Here is a 24556-nt window from a genome sequence, read left to right as displayed (position 1 = left end):
AAGTTGATTAAGCTTCTTCAAGTATATCCTAAAAGTGTTATGTGTAGGAAATTTCAGTTGTGTTAGAAAGCTTGCCCAAAAGGGATAACATTGCCTTGTGGAATTTTACAGTCTTAAGAAAATACTTTTCATGTTCTACTGTTAAAGATACTCAAGCTGACATAAGTAACCAGCAGTAAAGTAAATCGCTGTTGACATAGGAAGTGTGACAACTTCAGATGTTCAATTTTCTTAGGAAACAAGGAAGGAAAGGTATTAGGGAAAAAAAACTAAATGTTCTCAGGGATAAGGCTAATAATTTATCATTTCAGGGAGTATGTATGTATAGAATAATTTAGCCTCAGAACATGTTGAAAGCTTTAAGAACAATGAACTCTAATTTCTTGAACCTGAGTTACTTAAAGATGGAATTGCAAGGATTTTTGCCAAAGAGATAAATTAGATTTTTGGTATAATGTCTTGAGTTACTACCTACCCAGGAAAAATGTTCGTGTGATGAAGTGGCCAGGAAACCTACCTAAAAAAATGCTTTTTGGGGGATGAATAGTTGTGAGGTAATAAGAGCAACTAAATTAAATGTTTTTAAAGAGGTGTTAATTCATTTGTGGTAGGTTTTTATAGTTAATTTTTTTTTAAGTTGAAAACTGATAATGTTTAAATTGGGAAATGTTAATCATTGCATTGGCTTCAAAGTCTTGTGAAGCCATTTGAGTACCTGAAGCATAATCACGACATTGTGAAATAGAGGATAGTATTTTTTGAAGCAGCAACAAAATTAAATATAGTCTAAATTTAGACCCAGTTTTAGTCTCTGTGCCCTGATAGGAAACTTGTTAATGGCAGGTTATGTCTATTAAACATAATTACTGTGTTTTATATCTCCCACTTCATATTTGCTTAAATGTGGCTGAGTCAAGAACACTTAACTTCAGCATACATACATGTTGATTGTTTAACACTTTCAACTATGTTTAAACAGATGCCTTTATTGTAAACAATGTGCAGAGTAGACCCCTCCCCTGCCCCGGCCCATTGGATTTCAGTAAGAACCAAAGTTGAACTCTCTAAGCTTTAGAACTTTAAACATTGAATTGCCAACAAGATTATGTTCAAGTGAGTTTTATATTTTGTCATAATAGAGAGCACTGTGTATCATTTAAGCTTTTGTTAAAGACTCAGATGGTCATTAAGATCATCTGTTTCACTAGTGTGGTGCTAGAGTAATTTGGAGATTTGAGTTTTGTCCTAATAGGTGAACCCAGACAACTTTGTCTTCTTGAATTTTTGTGTGCATGCCTGCTTTTTATACTTTGTCTCCTGTTACAAGTTGTTATATTTTCGTTTTTTCTCCATACCCCTGTTTCTCCCCCCTACTCCTCTAAAGTTTGTTGTCCATTTTCAAACTCCCAGGAAACTGGAACTCAGGCTTTACTGAGCTTATTAGGGTTTTGTTTGACTTACAAGAGCATTTAGGGCCCTGAAAGAGTTTTCTGTATACATAAAATGCATGAGCTTTTAGTGCTTTTATGTAAATTTTGACTTCTATTTATTTGGGCTGTCTGTGTGTGTTCCATATGTTTGGTTTGCTCTAAATAATTGCTGAACAAATTAAACTGGTAAAGGAAAGGAAGTATTGGTCTGTGGAGTTGGACTGCATATTTACTTTCTGTCTACATGTTTTCATATTTATGTGTATTATCCCTGTTAACCTTAAGTTTATACATGAAGTTTATTTACAATTGTGGTCATACTCTGACTTTTCCAGCTAGTATCTGGATTCAGTAATGATGTCAGTTTGCTTTTTGAAGTAAAGTTTCTGGTGAGAAGTTTGACTTCTGTCACCTCTAAAATGGATTTTGTAGAAAAGTATATTGGATTGAATTTTTTTTTTCAGTCTTATGAAGTTGAGTTATACTTTAGTTGTAAATAGTTTGTTTCAAAAACATTTAAAAATAGATACTTGGTCATGATGGTGTTTTCTGAAATGAAAACTTGATTTTGTTCTAATTTAAACAATTGAATTCCACATAGAAATCACATGACTTTGTTGCTCTCATGTTAATGATGTCTGCTACTTTGTTATAGAAATTCATAGTGTTGTTTGAAAAAAAGCATGAGGCCTGACTCAAGTATTCAGTTTAATTTTTGCTACCTTTTAATTTGAATTAAAAAGCATAATGTATTGGATACTATTTTTGAAATTACTGATGTAATGTGTGTATATTTAGTGACCCTGCTTTTGTGGCTAAAGCCCTGGTGCTTTATTTCCATCGAAGCAATTTTGCTTTAATAGGTTATATTTTAGTGAGGTGGCTCTTTAAAGATAAGGCACTCCACTAGAATTATTGAACCAAATTATCAGTGATGTTTAGTTAATGTTTTTGAATTAAGCTGCTTTGGGGGTAATTTTTCGTAAAATTACTTTCTTTTACAGAAGAATTAAACTTGCCCAGTAGTTGCTAAACTTGTGGAATTTTAGTGTTTATGATTTTATGTGCAAACTGAAATTGCAGTTCTCTCTTGCTAAATTGATCTATAACTGTCACGAAGCTTATTACATTATGGTGTTAATATCCAGCACAAAGCACTTAAATGAAATAAATAGCATGTTGTCTTTATCTTCAAAGGCATTATATTGTACTTCTAGCAAGTGCACCAACTGAAAAACAACGCCTAGAATGGTGAGTATAAGATTAGACTTTACAAAACAAAAAACAATACTTCAAAACGAATCAGATAGCCCCAGAACACAGTAGGAGACGGAAGTCCTTAAAACATCAAGTTTGATTTTGTTCATAAATGCAGCTTTACTACTTGAAGTTTTAATGGAAGTATAGAAATTTGGAGATCCATATACAACTTTTTTTTTGTCTTATAGAGATCCGTGTATTATTTCTTAACTGTATTTAAAGTGCTTTCTTTTAGTTTACTGATTTTTTGTCTGTAAATATTTCTGGGGATGTCTTTTGTAACCTTTCTAGTTTGAAATGTGACTTGATTTGCTTCTCCCTGCGGTTTGGACCTCATCATTTTTGAGCTAGAACATAAGGTTTTAGTTTTATCTATGGGAATTGAGACAGTTGAACTGCCTTCATGTATTTAAGTTATCTTCATATTATAGCTTTATACAAACTTTGATTTTGTGCATTTTGTTTTATTTTTTAATTAAATTTTCATTAATAATGAGTGACATTTGTTCAGGGTGGGCTTGGTGGAATCAAAAATCCGAATCCTGGTTGGAAGTTTGGAGAAGAATGAGTTTATTACACTGGCTCATGTGAATCCCCAGTCATTTCCAGCACCCAAAGAAAATCCTGACAAGTAAGCAATCCTCTAAAATCTGGATTCCCCATCCTCTTTTCAGCTTTTGCTCATGGAAGTTTTATAGGCAATTGTTAATAACTCGAGTCACTATTCTTTTGATTACATATGGGTCAGACCAATTTGAGATCTGTGGTTTAGGGTTTCCAGATCAGAAGCACTGAAGAGAAAGACTTTTTTCTTTGGAGAAAAATCACCTCCGAAATAAGTTGTAATGATGAAGTGCCTGTTAACTAATTTGAGTTCCAATTCTTCAGCAATATACCTTCTCCCCTTTTTGTAGAGTGATTTTTAGAATAGCTGCTATATCAAACATCAATCTTCGCTTTTCATTTTTTTTTACAAAGAGATAATGCTTAGATTTGACCTGTGGTGGATTCTGGGACATTAAAAACATAAGTTACTAAAAGCTGCCTCACTTTATTTTAAGGATCTTTTATAGGTCAATTTCCAGTTTGATTGCTGCTGCTGTTTTATTAAGGAGATGAAATTCTACTTTGCCTATAACCACTTGTATTTGGTGGGCGAGGGGAGTTTTAATAGTGAGCTTTTTTTTTCAAGATACAGTATTAAAGATTGAAAAATACTGGTAAATAGATCACTTAAGTTGGTGGTGTAATAGATATAGCTGTTACTATTTTTACAGATTAATTTCTTTTGCATTCATGTAAAAGAGTTGCCATTTGAGTTTTTTATAATTTTTTTTTGTTGCTGCAATCTTAATCATTAAAAGACCGATCCATTCAATAGATGTATCATTAAATGTTCAAAAGTAGCTGCTGCTGCTGCTAAGTCACTTCAGTTGTGTCCGACTCTTTACGACCCCATAGACGGCAGCCCACCAGGCTCCCCCCTCCCTGGGATTTTCCAGGTGAGAATACTGGAATGGGTTGCCATTTCCTTCCCCAATGCATGAAAGTGAAAAGTGAAAGTGAAGTCCCTCAGTCGTGTCTGACTCTTAGTGACCCCATGGACTGCAGCCTACCAGGCTTCTCCAACCATGGGATTTTCCAGGCAAGAGTACTGGAGTGGGGTGCCATTGCCTTCTCTGCAAAAGTAGCTGAATCACCCGCTATTCCTGTTGTTATGCTGTGGTCAGACTTCATGCTACCTTTTCAGTTGAGTTTTAAAAGTTTAGGGAATATATATTAAGATCTAGTTAAATTTTTATATCTAGACTAGTTTTGTTTCAGATTTTTCTAAAATGTCATTAATTTACGTAACTTTCTTTGAAGTGCCTTTGGTACTTCTGATCATTAAAAACACTGGCTATTAGTACATAGATAATGAAGAGGATATTTGTCGTAGGGCTCCCATTTTTTATAAAGCAGTAGAAATACAGAGGACAGATGTAGAGGAGGAATTTGAGTTTTGATGGAATTTGGTTTATAACTTAGTTTGCTTGTGTATTTGTATTCTGAGTTTTTCCATGTACATCAGATTGTGAAGTGCATTGATAACTGTTTTCATGAAATCCTGATAAATTATTGTAATACTCTTTTTATTTTACAGGGAAGAATTTCGCACGATGTGGGTGATTGGGTTAGTGTTTAAAAAAACAGAAAACTCGGAAAATCTCAGTGTTGATCTCACCTATGATATTCAGTCTTTCACAGATACAGGTATATTTCTCCTTGGATAATCAAAACATGTAGTTGCATATTTGAATTGTCTTTATGTATACCATAATAGAATTTGTAATAACTTAAAATTACTTGGGAATATTTTACAGTGATCGTCAAAATAACCTTAATATTTTTGGATTAGGTATTAGTTTCGGTAATGTCTAATATATTAAATAATTTTTTTTATTTTGTGGTAGACCTAAAATTAAACAGTTGAACCACTTTAAGTTGCCTATTATTACTTTATGAAATTAGAAATAGCCTGGATATTTGATTCTCTTAAAAGACCGAGTCTGTCTGATTGCCTTAATAGTCTTGAACCTTAGAAAATTTTGAAGCTCAACGTTGGTGAAGTGAGGTTATTTATCCTCACTCTCAATTATAGACCCAAATTTTAATTCATGAATGTGCTTAGTCACTCAGTTGTGTCCAACTCTGTGACCCTATGGACTGTAGCCCTCCAGGCTCCTCTGCCCATGAGGATTCTCCAGGCAAGAATACTGGAGTGGGTTGCCATTTCCTCTTCCAATTCATGAATAGGGAATACAATATGAGTTACATTTTGGATTGACCTGAGATACAAGGTAGTATGGTTTAACTAAAACCTTACTACTAGAAGTAGTTGGCAGAAGCTAAGGCTCTATAGAAATAACAAATCATGTAGAGATACTTGGACTAGAATATTTGTTTTGTGCGTTATACCTTGTTGAACTGCTTAGCACAGTTTGTACTCAGGAGCCATCAAGATTTTATAGCATTTTAAAGATATTGGGGGAAAGAAAGATTTAGTTGTCCTGTATCTTGAAACATTTTAATGGAATACTTTGTGGGATTTTCTGACAAAACAAATGTAACATGATAAAAACTCAAATTCTTGCCCCCGTCTCCTTTAGTGTTAAATCTTTTTAATCTCAGGTGAGAACTGAGATCTGGCAGCTGTGAACTTAGTTGCTCAAGTTAGAAATCTTGTAGTCTTTGAATCCTGTTTTCCCCATACTTGGTATTAATCTATTAAAAAAAACATTTTGTCCCTATTTTCAGAGTACATTGAGACTCTTACTACTATTTGGTATTTCTACTGCTTTTACCCTAGTCCAAGCCTCTTACCACTGGTCTTTTGGATTACTGCTCTTGTTGTAATTTTCTTACTCTGCCCTTCAGCTGTTCTCAGTCAGCATCCAGAATGATACTAAGCTAAATTATGTCTCACCTGCTAAAAGCATACCCATACTCTGAATCAGTCCATATCCTTACTGTGGTTTGCAAGCCTTTATATGACCTAGTCTTCTCATTATGACTCTGACTTCATTTCTTTGTAATTTGTGTACATATATATATATATAATTTCTTTATATATGTATATAAAACTTGTAATAAGTTCAGAATCCTTTATCCATGTATCTTGAGGTCAGGAAAGTAATAAAGTAATAATATTACCAGTGGGGAGCAACATTCTATAGTCAAAGACAGTAATATCTCTATACAATATTTACATACAGTATAGCCACAAATAGTTCGGATCAGAATTTGTCTTTGGGGATTTTAGGGTTACAGATAAGGCATTATGGATCTTCTACTTTCCCTTCTCCCCATGGCCTTTTTGTCATTCCTCAAACATCCCAAGCATGCTCAGGACCTTTTGTTCTTGGTGTTTGCTCTTGCTAGAAAGGATCCCACAATGTACTCTGAGCTTATTTACCAACTTGCATGTGAGTCTCCACTCACATGTAATCTGTTTCCACGCTGAGCTTCCTGACTTCTTCCCCTACTCAGTTTTTTCCTCCATAGCACTTATCACCTATCTGATATGAAACATAAATTACATTTTTTTCTGTTTGTTTCTCCACTAGAATGTGAAGTTTGAGGTTCTTTTGGTCTCTTATTTCCTCCTATATTCCCCATGTCAAGAACATGTGATATTTTCCATTTGGGGACCTTCTGACGTTTGTTTTATTGCAGTTGTTACATATTTGGTCTAGAATTTTAAATTATATTGCTAGCATAAAGAAGTATGAATTTAAGAAACCCCTTTTCTCCAATTCTGTCACTCCTTGAGGAGTTAACTCTTATTACTCTGAGTTATTACACTAGAAGAATTAATATATTCTGTTTTTATTCATTATGTATATACCTTGTGGTAAAAGACATTTATTAGAGTTTGCTCAGGCAATGAATTATGTCAGATCAGAGATGACATTTTGACCAGATAATTTGATTGATAGGCAATATTGATGAAGAACAGGTTCCTACTTAAGATAGGTTCTCCTGAATGAGTTTAACTGCCTTTATTAGCATGTTTCTTTTGCCTGTAACAATTTCCTAATTTGTATAGTTTATAGGCAAGCAATAAACAGCAAGATGTTTGAGGTGGACATGAAAATTGCTGCAATGCATGTAAAAAGAAAGCAACTCCATCAACTACTACCTAGTCACGTGCTTCAGAAAAAGAAGAAGGTAAATTTAGACAGTACTTAAAAGGCATTACCAATCAATGTTTTGTGTATCCAGCCTATCAGTATTTCAGAATTTAGGCTCAGTCGATAAGTTGTATTTGAAATAGATCACAGCATTTTGAAAATCTCTTGTATAGGAAATTCCGTTACGTGAAACGTTGCTCCTAAGCAATTTCTTTCACACACTTCTTTCAGACTTCAGATTAGTTGAAGTGCTTCACAGCATTATTTTATATATATATTTGTATTGTCTTTTCAGAAATCTCTTCTTATCAATTTCACATCACACATTAGTATGTACTTTCCTTTGAAAAGTAAAGAAAGTTAATGATATGACTTTAAATGAAAATGATTTTATTTTCATAAGGATTACATGTGTATATTATTTAAAAATTAGAAGTTGCTGGGGATAAGATGACTGGCAGTGGTAACCGGATGTAATGTCTTGTGGTGGTTCTTCTGTTTTGATATTTCTGTCGGATAATTTTTGTTAGCCATGTGTTTCTTGTTTGGACTCATTATAGTGTACTTATTAAAATTTTAGTGCAGAATAACAATTACATTTTTACTTTAAGTGGTTTCCAAAGTGTCTTATTCTTAAAATGAAATACAGCCGTGAAAATATGTGAGCTTGAGATACATATGTTGGGTTAAAAGTGCAGATGAATATCATTTGATATCAAATTATATTCATAGTCATATATATAGGTTTGCAGTATATTTTTTAAGATAGAATACGAAATAAAAGTATGTGTTAGAGGATAAGGACTGTTGTGTTCTGGATGATGGTTTGTTATCTGGGCCTGGGATTGGGAAGAAAGGGAAGAAGTTAGCACACAGTTCAAGTTCAGGTTCCACTGCCTCCTAGCTGTGAGACTTGGGCAAGTTGTATTTTAAATATCATGTTCTTGATTTGCCTTAAAATCATGGTAATTTTACCTACTTTATTATGTATTTTATGAGGATAAAATGTACCTATACCTGTAAAACTAGTGCCTGGCACATACTGAATATTCAGATTTGTTTCTGTTATCACCACCATCATCATTATTCATAACATAGAGGTACTATTTTTTTAGGTGTAAAATGCATAAAAGTATATTTCATTTTTAAAAATAGCATTACATTAAAGCCTTTATACACACTTACTTGTTACTCACTTCTCATTATTAAATTAATCTAGAAAGTGACAAAATATTTCCTATTATTGAGCTCGTTATTTTTTGTCATAAAGTTAACATAAAACTTATCATTAAATTATTTTATTTTTAAAATAAAAGTTTGTCTTCTGATTGTACCTTGGTGTTACATTATTAATGGGTTTAAGCAACTGTATTTGCATGTGTATTTACTGCATACAAAAATATATAAACATTTTATGTGTTTTTAGAAGTGAATGTGCATAATTAGATTATGTTCTTCCATGCTTAGCCATTTTAGTGAAATAGAAATACTTATAAAGGAAGTAGTTAGGTTTTCCTGAACCTTTAATTCAGATTAAAAACTTTTAAAACTCCTGTTTACATGGCAATGTTATATTTGGAACAACTAGATTGTAATTAAATTTTTTATTCTATTACTTAAGGTAGTATCTAGATAAAATCTTCTAGATTATAAAATGTATCATTAGTGATCAGAAGTTTATTTAGTCCAAAAATTGTATCAAATAGTTTAACCATGATCTCACTGCTGATTTCACCTTTCTCAACATTTTAGTGTATTTCTATATAGACTCTTCAGTGCATGTATGTAACCACAGATAATGTGTATTTTTTAAGAGGTTTTTAATGATACCTACTCTTTTGTGACCTGCTTTTTTGGGGTGCTTTCAATTTTGTGAACATTTATCCAGATTATGTTACAAATATTAAGTGGGTGGTTGGTATTTCTTTGTATGGCTGTAGTATGATTAAATCTCATCTTCCCTGTTTGGTCAGTATTGATTTATGTACACAAGTGGTATCTCTGAGGCATTCACTCAAAGATTAGGTTATCTTGTCATTTGGGAATTGGAGTGGGTGTCCATGTGTTGTACACACACACAGGCATGCACATACATATGGGGTATGGGTTTTTTAAATAATGCAAATTACTTCCATTACAATGTTTCTGTAGGTGAGTGAACACAAACTAAAAGTGTTCTGGAAAAAAATGAAGAAATCAATTTTATGTTATAATAGTGCTGATTGCAGAAATGGAAACTCTAAGTCAATTTAAAATCAACTTTTATCTCATAGCACCGTTTATAGTTTTTTAGCTTTTGATTTTCCTGCAACGAGTAACTGTTTTTGAGTGCTTTGATTTTAAGAGTCAGGACCAACATTTGGATTTATGTGTGGTCATTAAGTTTTTAGGAAATTAGTTTTGGTTTTATTTTAACAGGATAATTTATACTATTAAATGTACCATGTTAAAATCCTAAGCTGCAGATAGAGCTTTGGAAATCTTGCTTTTCAGAGAGGCTCATACAAATAACTAGGAATAGGCACTGAACTGTACTACTTGATGATTTTTTTAAAAAATCAATACATTTTTTATGTTTGTTGTAGAACAATTTGAACTCTATAAACAAAAAATTACTTCTAATCCCACTAGCCAGAGATACTGATTGTTGCTATCATCTTTTACTGTTGACTTGTGTGTGTGTGTGTGTATTTATAGTCCTCTGACTTAAGTTACACATATTTTCATATTAAAGTGCTTTTTAATTTGAGGTGTGTCTTACATTCAGTGTGTATGTTTGATATTTCATTTTTCTCCCCCCGAGGAACTGTAGTTAAATCAAGGACCCTAAGAAGTCAGAAAGTATGTGTCCCAAATATGCCTTTTATATTTTGGCATGACACTTCTGGTTATCATAACCTTATTGATTTGTGCTTTTCAGTAGAAGTCATTTATCTGTTAAGTAAAAGATGTTCATGTTTCAGAGATCTGGATAACATAAAGGTATAATTGATTAAATACTGTATTGATTGCAGCATTCAACAGAAGGCGTCAAGTTGACACCTCTGAATGACAGCAGCCTCGACTTGTCTATGGACAGTGATAACAGCATGTCTGTGCCTTCACCTACTAGTGCTATGAAGACCAGTCCATTGAACAGTTCTGGCAGCTCTCAGGGGTAAGGAAAAAGGGAAAGGAAGTGGAGTGGCTGTTTGAATAACCAGTTTCTTAAGTTGAAATACCTACTGCCTGTGGTGAACTACATGGTATGCTAAGGAGAACCAGAAAGAGGGACGAATCACATTTCTGTCCTGGAGATGCTTATTACCTATGTAGCAGGGGGTAAATATCTGAAAATACTGGAGATCTTCTAGAGAAGGTTTATGTGGACTTGTTTTAGTGGAAATTTCTTTTGAAGAATTGTCTCTCTTAAGAGTATGTAAAGCAGCTTCCCTGATAGCTCAGTTGGTAAAGAATCCACCTGCAGTGCAGGAGACCCTGGTTCAATTCCTGGATCGGGAAGATCTGCTGGAGAAGGGATAGGCTACCCACTCCAGTATTTTTGGGCTTCCCTCCTAGCTCAGCTGGTAAAGAATCCGCCTGCAATGTGGGAGAGCTGGGTTCGATCCCTGGGTTGGGAAGATCCCCTGGAGAAGGGAACGGCTACCCACTCCAGTATTCTGGCCTGGAGAATTCCATGGACTGTATAGTCTATGGGGTCGCAGAGTCGGACACAACTGAGCAACTTTCACAAAGCAGCTGAACATTTTTATCTTGAAGAAAAAAACATGGCTGTGGTGGCAAAAATTAGAATGAAAAAGCCATATTTATGTTTAACTTCTGTAAATCTTCATAGTGTATCATTGCAGATTTTTTAAATGGATATACTACTGTATTTTCAAAGGGAGCTATTTATTGTAGATTTTGGGGGTGCTGCTGGTGTTTTAAATTGTGATGATTACATTGACCACTTTGTTTAGTGAGTTGATACTTAAACCAGGAACACTTTTCTGAATGCATGTTATATATTAATTTTTTGAAAAGAGCAATTTTAAAAATTGAATTGTTAAGGTATATTGTTAAATAATAACCAATGGCAAAGATGCAGGTTGGGATGAATCTTTGGGTAGCATGAAATAGAAAATGCCAAGGTGCAATAAATGATGGGGATTTAGTTTTCTTCTCTTTGGCTTTGGATGTGTGATGTGTTTTTAGGCCAGTCATACATAATCTGAAGTCTTTGGGCATCAACCTGATCCTTAAATCTTGCAGTTTTAAAGCAATTCTGCATTTGTACAGCATTAACTTCCAGAGTTGTATTTTTAGTGGTTTCATCTTTTTTTATATATTTTGAGTGAAGAAGCAAAAATTTTAATAAGAATTTTGGAAGTTGTATAAAAGCCTTTGTGTACTTTGAGGCATTTCACATGTATGTAAAATAGATCTTTGCTCAACTCTTAATTATGTACTATCCACTTTGCTATTTTATTTCAGGTTTTCTCTTGCACCTGTGGTGGTTCTCTTTTTTTCTTTTCTGTTTAATCATTAGATGCTTGTGCCTTTTCAGGGCTCTCTCTTAGTCCTTTATGCCTTCCTTGTGTTCGCTTTGAGGGTGTGGCATTACCCGCTGCCTTGACCTCATGTCCTCCTGTGTCCCAGTGAGCTCAGAACTTTAATCAGCTGACTGCTCTCGCTGCTTCTGCTTGTCTTGGAAGCATCAGAAATCCAAGTCCTCTAGTTTTGCTCACCTTGACATGGCGTTCAGCAGTTAGAGAGTGTAAGTTATAGTGGAAGGCCAGTGAATAACCACAGGAGATACAGGATTTATTTGAGACAGAAAGGTTAGAGATAGGAGAGTGAAGGAGGGGTGATTTGAGTTTCTTGAAACAAAGGGTGAGTGGGATCCAGAACACTGAAGGAGAGATTGGGTTTTGAGATCATTTGTTGTTTATCTGGCCCCTGGATAGCCTTTTAGGACTTCATGAACCCTTAGGTTTGCATGTCAAATCTTATTTCTCAGACGATTTTCTTGTTTTACAGCTTTTGATAGTATTTTCTTATACCCCAAATCGTTTAAGTCAGTTACCCTAAATTAAACAAGAACAGATCTTATTTTTTTTAACTCTGCTAATATGGCAGTCATTGGCTGTATGTGCCAGTTTGCTGCTGCTGCTAAGTCGTGTCAGTCGTGTCCGACTCTGTGCGACCCCATAGACGGCCACCCACCAGGCTCCCCCGTCCCTGGATTCTCCAGGCAAGAATACTGGAGTGGGTTGCCATTTCCTTCTCCAATGCGTGAAAGTGAAAAGTGAAAGTGAAGTCACTCAGTCGTGTCCCGACTCTTTGCGACCCCATGGACTGCAGCCTGCCAGGCTCCTCCGTCCATGGGATTTTCCAGGCAAGAGTACTGGAGTGGGGTGCCATCGCCTTCTCCGATGTGCCAGTTTAATTAATGTTAAATGAAATCAAACACTCCATTTCCCATTAGCTGTATTTCAAGTGCAGAGTAGCTACTTGTGTATAGTGGTTACCATACTGGTTAGTGTAGATACAGATCATAGTTAAAGAAACTCTGTTGAGCAGCACTGCTTTAAAATGTTTCTGTGCTTTTGACTGTTGATTTTATTTTGTCAAAGTTAGTTACTGATGTATACATATGTATGAGAAATAAAACTAAAGAATCAATCATTTACTTTAGAAAATAACTTCACATATTAGATTTTGTTACTGAGTTTTATTTATCTCCTGCTTTTGTAAGAGATTTTGCTTTTTTTCACCTTTTAATTTTTGTTCCCCATTTTTAGCAGAAACAGTCCTGCTCCAGCTGTAACAGCAGCATCTGTGACCAACATACAGGCTACTGAAGTTTCTGTGCCACAAGTAAATTCCAGTGAAAGCTCAGGGGGTAAGGAGATTGCCAGATATGGAAATATTACATTATATTTGGTTTTAGCCTTCATTTTGAAAAATGGCTTTGTTTGTTAAGTAGTTTGAATTTAGTTTTTTAATACCATTTTTTTTATTTCCCTGTAGACGTAAAATAAAAAAACTTGTAACTTGGTGTTTTGTCATTGAGCTTGTATGTATTTATATACTTACTACTCAGGCACATCGAGTGAAAGCATTCCTCAAACAGCCACACAGCCAGCCATTTCATCACCACCAAAGCCTGCGGTCTCCAGAGTCGTTTCTTCAACACGTCTGGTAAACCCACCACCAAGACCTTCAGGAAATGCAGCAGCAAAGATACCTAATCCTATAGTAGGGGTCAAGAGGACATCCTCACCTCATAAAGAAGAGAGCCCCAAGAAAACCAAAACAGAAGAGGTATCTATATATTAGTCAGTCTTGAGAATAACCACCTTGCCTGTTTTAAAATCCAGTGAAAGAAAACCTTGTGAGCCCAGATTTAGAAGCAGCAAGGAGGAAAGCTTTTAGATTATTTTAGATAGCGCTTCAGTGCCATAGTTTGCTCTTTTACCCTTTCCCACTCTTTTCAGTAACTAACTCTTTCATAGAGCTGTTTTTCTTGTTTAAATTTCTGCAGCATGTCTAGGCTGTAACACACTTCAGCATGGGTTTACATGTCATCTTAACGTATAGGTCTCTCATAACTGTATCTTTCACATGTACCAGTTCTTCAGTATCCCTTTTGGACATGGTTTTCTGCTTCTGTATTCTGTATTCCAGGTGGAGTTTTGGAGCTTCTGTACTGTACTTGGTATCAAAGGGTCACTGAGAGGTTCTCAGGGAATTCTTATTGAATGCCTGGCCATAAGTTGCCACATCAGATTAGTTTTGGTACCTTGAATGATTGTGATTATATCCTCCAGACCTTCGGGAAATTTTCTAATAGTATTTTCACTTTTCATAGTGGTTGGTTTACCTTGTCAAAGTCTCAGATAGTTTTAGGAAAACTGTTAAAAGTGCGTGTTGATTTTGGTGTTTATCTTAAAATAGAAGTAGCCTTGTAACACACTTTCATTGTTCCCTGGAATCACTCTTACTGTATTTTTCTGTTAATGAGACATTCACCATTGTCCCAGAGATGACAGCCCAAGACAACAATTTTGTTAAGATTTTTGGCTGATAACTTGTTATTTAGGAACCTCCTCGTTACATGAAAGTTTCTTTAGAATAGTGGCAAGAAAGGAGGGCTCTTACATAGTGATTTTATTTTTAATGGTGAAAGATTACTGTATCGAAAAGTGTTATTCCAAGCTTAATCTGAATCCTTTCGGTTTAGATTTTTTTGGAAACAGTCGCTGTTAACTAAATTTAATAAATTTCGTCACTCTGACAATGCTAAATGAGAATGAAAAATGGGTATGGTATATCATGTTTTGTACCATGTATTCTGAAACACATCTGTCTTTGTAATTATCTCAAGGCAAGTTGATTTTCAACCTCAGTTTTTCAGATTTTGTTGTTTTGATTTTGCTTTTTTAAAATGCAGATTATAGGGCTTCCTCCAAATACACTGAATCAGACTCTCCAGGAATTAGACCTACTAATGTTTTTATTAAAGACCCCAGTTCTACACAAGACTGTTGTGCAGCAACCTAAGAATGTAGTTTGGATGTAATACCACTTTCTGTCTGTTGATGCTTGTTTGGAGTTGTCAGCATTTCACAATTCATGTTTCTTTTTGCCTGTAAGGTATATGTAAGCATAACTCTGGATACCTGTCATTCTGTTGCTTCATGTTAATGGCCTAATTCCTTTCCCTGTGAGAGTTCCAAAATATGTATCAGCACAATACTTAAAATTTCATTTGTGCTTACCTTGGTAGAAAACACTCTTGTTTCATGTCTGGTTTAGAGAGGCAATAGGAATATAGAATTTTTAAACTTCAAACAGAAAAATTTAAATATATACAAGAGATCATTTAATTTTTAAATAAAAATTCAAATATATACAAGAGTACCCATCATGCAATTTCAGGTGTAGTGAATTCAGCCAGTCCCTGTACCCTTAATTCTTTTTGCTTTGCATTTCCCCTGTACTTGAATTATTGAGATGCAAAATTCAGACTTCAGTCATATTATTTCATTAGTATTTTTAAAATCGTGTGTCTAAAAGGTAATAATTACAGGGAAGAAAGTATAAGGAAAAAAAGCCCACCTAAAAAAAATGAGCAGTCAGCTATCTAGTGAGTACTCAAATGCCCATGATTGTGTCATTGATTTTTTTAGTAGTTTTTATTTATTCAACCTGTAAGATCGATCTTTGATTGATTTTTCTTAAGTATCTTTAAAAATACAGATTCATTGCTGCCCTCTCCCCCTTATAATTTTTTGTTCTATGTATTTTCTCACTGTTTGCATCTTACTTAGGACAACTTCGTGATGTTAACTAACAGAAGTAGAATTTTAAGATGCGGAATGGATCTTAGAATTTTAGGTTTTCTCATAGACTAATCTCCTTTCCCAGAAGAGGAACTTGAGGTTCAATAACTTTCCCATTTGTAAAACTAATGAAAGTCAGAGTCAGGATTAAAACTCAGGCCTAAACATCGTGGTGCTAAAGGTGAAAAAGTCTATTACAAATGTTTTGATTTTGAAGGTCTCCTGCAAGGTGTTTCATTATTTGTTAATGAGTACTTAGTATTAGAAGTTTGAGTAAACCAGAAACAAACGCTTGCCTGCTCAGTAATACACTAACGTGTACAGATATTTTAGGTATTGTCAGGTAGTTTAGTTTTGCTTTTTGCTTAATTTTTATCATACGCTAAATCTTTTCGGTAGAAATGTAAAATAAATATAGAAAAAGTTTGCCTTATCACCTGAATTCTATGGCTAAATGCTGCTCTATATGTGTGTATATATGTGTGTTTATATGTATATATATAATTTTTAAGTTATGGAAAATTTCAAACATACGAAATTGTAATGAACAAGTTATGTTTGCATCACTTAAGCTTTAACAGTTAACAACTCAGGGCCAGTCTTGTTTCATCTACAAATCTATTTTCTTTCCCATTGTTATGAAGCAAATCCCAAGCATGTCATTTCAATCATAAATATTTGTGTTTGATTTTATATAGGTAAATATACTGATAATGTGTGTGTATATATATGTATACACCTATCATTATATTTACTGATAGTAATAATAATTCTGTAGTGTCACATAGCCAGTCAGTATTGAAATTTGCCCAGCTGTGACTTGTTACTATTTTTTAAGTTTGTATGTTTGCAGGATACAAATAAAAGTCCTTAAGGGAATTGGTTGATACTGGTGTTAAATCTTTTCTACTCTGTAAGTTAGCTGTGTTTTTTATGTCTTGTTTTAAAGCCACATTTACAAATAAATTTTAGTTCTGCCTAGTAAGGAGAACAGAGAAGTTAGTGTCAAAATTGTTTTTCGTAAGAAAGTGATGTTTATTCCAAGTAACTCACTATAGAATGAGTAAAGTACAGCCATTTTTGGTTTCTCATTTCTCCTCTTTACCAAAAATAAGTTGTTTGTTTTAAATAGAATTATAATAAATTAGAGAGGAAAAAAAAGACCTGAGGAGAACATTTTTCAGGCCTCCTCCAGGATGTTAAACACTAAGCCAGGGGGATTCTGTGGTTAAATAAGTTTGGGAAAGTTAAAGAGAAAGTCTGTCTAGAGCTGCTCAGAACCTTTTCTGTACTAATGTATATGAATCTCCCAAAAAGGAGGTGATAGTATTCCAAGTTCCTGTGTTTGATCAATGAGCTCTTTTTGTTTTCTCTTCCTTACAAAAAAAGTATTTCATGAACTCCATAGTTTGGGGAATATACTTCTGTCGATGACTGATTAACATCTGATAACTGATTAACACTGATTAACTGTCGATGACAGTGTCCTTCGTGTTTTTTTTAAAGCCAGATTTGTTAACATCAAAAAAAAAATTTAAGCAAACCAGTAATCTATTTTAAGGACATACTTGATCTTACAGGTTAATTATTTTATACTTTAAAATTTTTTATAAATCATTGGCAAAAAACAATCTACGTTTTCATTTTAGAGAATAAAGCTTTTTTTTTTAAAAACAGGGTGAAACAAGTGAAGATGCTAACTGTCTTGCTTTGAGTGGACATGATAAAACAGAAACAAAGGTATACTAATTTAGCCTCAGAATTCATACACAATTAAGAGTACAGAAGATGTGATAGAAATGTCTTTAGAATACTGTACTGTATTATGTTCTATAGGCATTAGGTTGTTTTCAGTATTGTTTTTAGAGATGTGTTTGTTCCTTTTCAATACTCATTTACAGCATCAAAATTGAATTCCTCAAGTGTATGAAGTCCTCCTAAATGTGGGGCTATCTGGTGGGCACTAAATGGAATAGAATAGTGAGATGTTCCTGCCTGTGATGGAACTTGTATTTAAGTAGAGAAGATAAGAGGTAGATGTGGTTGATTACATTAAAAGAAAATGAAAGCAGTAGATGGTGGTGAGAGGCAAGACTGCAGAAATAATAAAGACATCACAGAAGGGGAGAACATAGTGATCCTTGGAGTGATCCTTGAAAGATTCATAGGGTTTGGGGTAGTATAAGATGAGAAGGTCATCTCACTCTTGAGGTGCGAGTGTAGTATATTTAGAGAGCCAGTTTTTGGCACACAGCTCTGGCTAGAACCTGGGGTGCAGGGGACTTGAATCAAAGTAGATGGGATAGGAAAGATTGGTGTAGCCAAGTATTAGATTTTGAACATCATTTTTTTCAGAAATTGAAGTGTACTGAAGGCTTTTAACTTTTTTCTCCTTGTAGAAAAATTGCAAATCTTCCTCCTTCCCCCCAAATTATCCAGATGGATATGTTAGCAAATATTATTTTGGTGTCTATAGGTTTTGTTTGTGCCTTACATATACCAGTGCCTTCTGCCTTCAAATCTTGACTCACTCTGTAAAGCAATAAAAATAGTTATGTCATTGTGTCATCTGCAAATTACTTATAGCTGCATTGAATGCTATTTTAAGGCTGTTAAACCCTATTTTATTCAACTAGTTGCCTATTGTTAGCAATTATTTCTGTTAAAAAAGGGAAATTGCCCTTTCCTACAGTGTTGACCGTAGCTAAATACCTACCATCCATTTATGTTTATTAGGATAAATTAATGAAAGAGGAATTACTGGGACAAATAGGTGTTTTAAAAAGTTTATATGTATTGCTAAGGTATGCTTCAGAGAGACTGCACTCTTCCATTTCTACTACAGTGTTTACCGTTTTCATTGTCATAGGAGAGATTTGGTATTTTGTAGTTTTATTTATATATTTTATAGAAATTCACAATTTTGTGTGTTTATTTTCACTTACGTGTGCATGTGTCTGTTATTTTTTGTGCACTGCTTTGAAAAAGGCTAGGGCAGTGGAATGACACAGTTCACCCTGTATTTTCTGATGATTTTCAGAGTAGAATCAGTGCACTGGTTATTGAGAAGGGGAAGAGAAATCAAAAGGAAGGAGGAATCTTCTTTTAATTAAAGGCCTTAGAACAGTTTTTGTGCTTCTGGGTAATTTCATTTAATAATACTGAATTGGTTTTATTTTTTTCACATAGCTAAAGCTGAGCTTGGGTTTATACTCTGTTAATTATTGTCCGGGCAACATTTCATAATATGCATATATGTGTCTTTAATTAGCCGCTTGTTTAAAATGTCCAAGTTGAAGTTGGTTGGAAAGTCATGAGATATTTTGACCATGCCTTACAAAGTTTAAGTAGGCAAATAGAAATTCATGTGTATCTGAAATGGTTAAATAACCTATGAGGTTTGATTTTTTCTTTTGATGCTTAACCATTTGATGTGATAGATAGTTTTGTAATGTAGTCACATCTTTCTCTTGATCCCTCCTGTCTTCCAATTTGTCTTTTTTATTAACCACCAAACCCAGTTATGTTCTTTTATCATTTTTTTAAGTCTCTTTCCTTCCCCGTCCTCTTTGTCTCACAGGAACAACTTGATACAGAGACAAGTACAACTCAATCAGAAACCATTCAGACAGCGACTTCTCTGTTGGCCTCTCAGGTACTAAGTGCAAAAAGCAAGGGGACCTTTATAAATGTTGTTAAGATTAGTGTCGTATAATGAATTAAAGTGAGCACATCAGAAGTTTATTGAAATTATCTTTTTGAAAGTAAGTGCTCACCTACAAATATAGTATTCAGAGGTAGAGCACTGGTTGTGATGAAACCGTTCTTTTGCACAGTCAGGATGCTAACTCATCCCCTTTTTATATTATTTGGCATTGCAGATCATTTAAATCCTCACTGCACAATATGCAGTGTTTACCTGGAGGTTTTGTTATAAGTCAGAGAGTGAACTTTAAATTAGAACTTAAAATCCTTCTTCATGGATTGCTTTAAAAATGTTTTATTTTCAAAATGTGTTTCTGCTTCACTTTTCACCTCTGCTTTTCAGTTTTTTATTTAGTGTAATCCATAGTTCTTTAAAGCTATTTTTTCGTTTGTCCTAGAAATTCTACTGTGACAGTCCCTTGTGTACAGTAGACACTTGGACTCTTTGCATTGATTTGTGAACCTTCGTTTTGTTTGTGAAATAATTGTTTTCTCGAATCCTTTCAAATTGAATATACTCCAAAGTCTAGGTCAGACTCTGACATAAAGTAAATACTTCCTTTAGGTAGACACTAGTTAACTGCCACAAAGCTGCTGCCCAGTGATGCCGCGGGACTGATGAGACAGTGATACTGTGCTGCTTTGTGGCTCAGAATTATTTTAATGTGATAATTTTAAGGTGGGTTTTTGCTGGCTGTTAATCTTCATAGTTCCTCTTAGGATTCCTCTCAGGAGTAATCATAGTGCTATGATTACTTTCTGAAATATTTTATTTTCATAACCTTTAGCTAATAAAAATTTTGTGGGGTGGGGTGGAGTAATTCCAACAACATTAGGAAGTGTTGTACTTCATACTGATACATAGACAAACTTATTTGTCAAAATTCAGTTCTGTGATTCTGACTGCTTGCCTTTTGGTTAGCCACATTAGTCTCTAGGGAACTATTTTCATAATTTGTTTTGTTGACTTCATCCCTCTAGTGATTCATACCCTCGGGTGTTTCCCTTTTAGATATTTTTATAAGGAACTAGAATTTTATTTCTAATGAAAAGATCCCTAGAATCACTGACAGAAAAATCACCAAGTTATATATATAATATAAAAAGTTATGTTAATTAAAAAAAATTTTTTTAATCTCTTTATTTGGTGATATAAGGGAGGTATTAATATTGTAACTGTGTCTAACAATGAATCTTTGAGATAAACTTGAAATATTTACAGATGAAATGATAGGATCTCTGGGATTTGCTTCAGAATAATCTGGGAGTAAAGGTGGGAGGACAGTGGATTGGCTTTGATGAAGTCGGTGATGAACACACGGGCATTCATTATATAAGGCTCTGCTTCTGTGTATGTTTGGAATTTTCCATACTAAAACAATTAAAAATGCCATCTTGTTTTTTTGTTGTGTTGTTAAAGAAGGCTTTGTGAGTAATTGTTTTTAACATGATAAAACCGCCCTAAACTTTGAATAAATCAAATTGTTGCTCAGTTGTGTAGATTTAAATTTTAATTGACAGAGTCAGGAAGGAGTACAGTCACTGTTAGCTGTTACTGCTGCTCCTGTGTCAGGTGAACTTTAAGTATTCTCCCACATGGGGGTGCTCCAGTGCCAGTCAATACGACTGTTAGTGCTCTAACTTCACATGAACTTAACAAGGGTATGATAGGTTGTTGTTGGAGGACTGTGTTTATTAAAGCTGTCTTTGAACTTACTGAGTTTTTGTATATTGCTTAAAATGTTACCAAAATATTGCTCCTTATTTGAAAATTTCTACAAGTGTTAAAACAATTTTGTAGTAATAGTCATGTTTTTTGGTGCTCCATTTTAACAACATTTTAGACTGTTTTAAGATTTTAATTCTTATGAGAAGGTTGTCTCCATTTCTTAGGAAGTAAAGCAGTGAGAAATCAATCTCACTGATAAGTTACATTACTTTGAACAATGTTGTGTTCTTTGCTTTTGTTCTCAGAAAACATCCAGTACAGACCTTTCTGATATCCCTGCTCTCCCTGCAAACCCTATTCCTGTTATCAAGAATTCAATAAAACTGAGATTGAATCGGTAAAAACAACCTCAGGGGTCCAGAAACAATGTCTGCCAACTCAACCTGTTGTCTTCAAATGCTAAAAAAGGAGAACGGAGGGGGCCAGACTAGACCTGAGTGAAAGTGGATTGAGGGTTTTTGTGGCCTCCCTTACTGGGCTAATCAGCACCTGATCGGAAGTCCAGGTTAGTATGTGAAGCCAGGAGTACTATTATTATTGTGTTAGCAACAGTTGCATTAACTATTCAAAAAATTACTGCCTTTAAAAAAAAAAAAAAACCTCAAGCTATATTTGTATTCATAATTGACATCTGGACTGGGTTTATGTTTGCTGCATTGTTTGGAAAATTTGCAATACAAACTGGCATAAGAATTCTTTATTCTGATGATGCACTTTTATGTATTTTTTTTATTATTATTAGAAAGTAGAAATAATTTTAGATTTTCAGCTTGATGGATTTTCATTTTTTCCTGAAGAATTTCCTTTACCATTAGTCTTCAAATCGGATGCCGTTGCTCAGTGGTGTACTATTATGCTTCAGAGAAAGGATAAGAGTACATCTAGGTCAGTCCCTCTGAGGTAGCTGTAACCTTTAAAAATGAAATGTCCACACTAGGGTATATATTTGACATTGAAAGAATAATTAGGAAATACTTCGTTTTGATGGGGTCATGATTAAGAAATGATACTGGTTTTTATTTATAGAATTGTTTAGAGTGCATACAAATCAGCGATCAGCCAGCGAATATTTTTCTTTGAACTTGTTAAAGCTCCATATTCTTTTGCCTTCAATCTGTTGTCTTGGAAACAAAGCTTTTTGCTCCCTCCCCCTTCTTCCCTCCCCTCGCCCCGTTTGCTTGTATGTGTAAGGTAGGACTTCTTTCATAAAAAAAAAAAAAAATGCCAGTATTTTCTTAAGCCATGATGTGAAACCAGTGACTCTGTGGCTGTATGGCACAGAACACTAAATTTTGGTCCCATGGCTGAAACTTCAGAGTGACTAAAAATAATGCCTGTGAAACGTGATATCTATCTTGGATGGCCGTTTGATCTCTAAATATGAGGAATTTTGTACACTCCACAGAACTCCTGTCTATAGTAGTTGATTTTTCAATATTAAACATGTGGCCAAAAAGGCATTTTCTCCAAGAATTTTAAACTAATTTTTATTTTTAAATGGTTGACCAAAACTTGTCAGTCAATTTTACATGCAGAAACATGTAAAAATCATTTCTAGCAAGCACTTGACATCTAGTCAGCTCTCTACTCCTTTTTCCATTTTGTTTTATCCTATCAGTAAATAATTCCTCATAATTAAGCAGCAGAGCATTCATCTTTACAAATATATGAGGGAAGCCAGATGTTGATAAATTTATTCTTTCTTAATCTGGACAAAGCAACCCTAACAGATTTTTCTGGTGAGCATGTTTTATGAATCCTCCATTGTGCTCCATTCTATCACATGTGCATTTTTCATGTTAAACTGCAATTACTTAAACTCTTCCCCGATCCCTCTAAATTAATTTTCCAAAGTTGGAGTGTAGTCTTTTCCCCTTTAGGCTATGCATTACTTGAGGCTTTCTTTTCACCATTCTTTGTAATGTCTAGTATACAGTATTTCTACTTCCCACATCTTTGCTCTGCACAGTCACCTTGCCCTTCCTCCCACCACCTAAGAAGATAAGATGGTCAGACTAACAGGGGACGTCGACAAGGTGTCTGTGGGTTTTGTGTAGCTTCAGAGTTAGATCGAAATTGCCAGGCACAGATTTAGTCTTGTCATTTTGTTTACACATTGGGGAAAAAGAATTCAGTTTATTAAACGTTTCATGTAACTGCACCCAAGTTTTGCCAAGCTGGGAACTTGGACCTTTTCTGTGTAGTGACTTTTTAATTCTAGTTTTCATAACCTGGAGATCAGACTGTTGCTTTCGCATGATGTACGTAGTGTCTCATGACTGGAGTTTGCTTTGTTTTATAGTATCTGTACTCCTTGTATTTTTCAAGAGCTATTTTGTAAACAGATGATGTATTTCTCCATTGAAAACACAATAAAAAAGAAAAAAACAGCACAATCCCACAGTTGGCTGGTTTCTTTTGACTTTTTTTTTGTTTTTTCAGTGATACCATTATCGCTACTTGTAGGTTATAGTATAGCTCTAAGTGAAGATTTGCTGAAGAATTTACTTTGGTTACTTGTAGGAAAGCTCTATATCTGATTAATTTATGCCATTAGTAGCAGCCTAATAATGATATCTCACATAATCAGGTATTTGTTTTTCATATAGTTGATCATTAGTGAGGAAAACATGAATATAGTACTTGATAATTAATTTTCAGCTGACCCATCCTCCAAAATACCCGCTGTTTGTATAGACACCATCTCTTTTCTTTGTATTTATTCCATGTAGACAGTGTACGGCTGCTATGCTTCCTTTCAAAGCTAGTGGTTTTCAAAGCAGTTGGTGCTTTCTCTCTAATGTCAGCAGGTGGCACTGTAGTTTTTCAGTGAATTTAGGATCCTGCGTTTCTCATTTTATTAAACGCAGATCAGATTCTAATTTTCTTAACCTTTAAATGGTCAACAAGGCGTACATAACTTATGGGTGAGGAATGAGCTCTGTGTGCATGTGATGGTCAGCTTTTGGGTGTGGTTATCTTAGATGTTTTGAGTGGAGGGATTGACATCCTTATGTTACATTATTTCAAGGGATGTGCAGTTGTGCATATTTTCATTCCTGAAACTCCAGATTCTAATACCTTTACTATATGTAAAAATAATATATGATTGCAGTGTGGAATAACCTTTTATTAAGGAACATTTAACTTTTGGGACTATTCAGTAAAAGAGAAACTTGTTAAAAAACTACCCTCGACTCTGTTATTAACACCTACAGAATAGAGCTTACCGCACCTACTTTGATAAAACACCTGAACACGGGACTGGATATCACAGCTTTGTGAGTTTTGTCACCCACAGAGCCTTTTGACATTTCATGCATCTTGCTGAATTAGTAAAATGATAATTGAAAATTGTGTTTTGTGGTTCGGGGTATGTTCTGGAATAAAGTTTGTATTTTTCTAATTAATACCTCTGTTTTTTTCCTCCAC

The 24556-nt window shown here is 34.5% G+C and overlaps 1 protein-coding gene across 36 annotated transcripts in view; it reads left to right on the top strand.

Annotated features, from left to right (window-relative positions):
• The window catches only part of PAPOLA (poly(A) polymerase alpha), a 51641-nt gene extending 30173 nt beyond the window's left edge, over window positions 1-21468 (top strand). For 15 of the 36 annotated variants that reach the window (XM_081550482.1, XM_081550480.1, XM_081550519.1 and 12 more), the window contains 10 exons: window positions 2628-2681; window positions 3202-3321; window positions 4834-4943; window positions 7279-7400; window positions 10378-10520; window positions 13147-13247; window positions 13449-13669; window positions 17368-17430; window positions 19271-19345; window positions 21370-21468. In XM_081550482.1, the coding sequence (XP_081406608.1) occupies window positions 2628-2681; window positions 3202-3321; window positions 4834-4943; window positions 7279-7400; window positions 10378-10520; window positions 13147-13247; window positions 13449-13669; window positions 17368-17430; window positions 19271-19345; window positions 21370-21465 (1105 nt within the window). In that variant the 3' untranslated portion in view covers window positions 21466-21468. The remainder of the gene's footprint in view (window positions 1-2627; window positions 2682-3201; window positions 3322-4833; window positions 4944-7278; window positions 7401-10377; window positions 10521-13146; window positions 13248-13448; window positions 13670-17367; window positions 17431-19270; window positions 19346-21369) is intronic. The other 21 variants (XM_081550483.1, XM_081550511.1, XM_081550509.1 and 18 more) reach the window with 5 other exon arrangements.
• The last annotated feature ends 3088 nt before the right edge of the window (window positions 21469-24556 follow it).

This window comes from Giraffa tippelskirchi, chromosome 12 (genome assembly GCF_054371585.1).
Source record: "Giraffa tippelskirchi isolate mGirTip1 chromosome 12, T2T-mGirTip1v1.2.pri, whole genome shotgun sequence".
NCBI classification, from domain to species: Eukaryota; Metazoa; Chordata; class Mammalia; order Artiodactyla; family Giraffidae; genus Giraffa; species Giraffa tippelskirchi.
The sequence above is the reverse complement of the archived record's forward strand: the minus strand, read 5'-3'. Positions and strand labels throughout refer to the sequence as shown.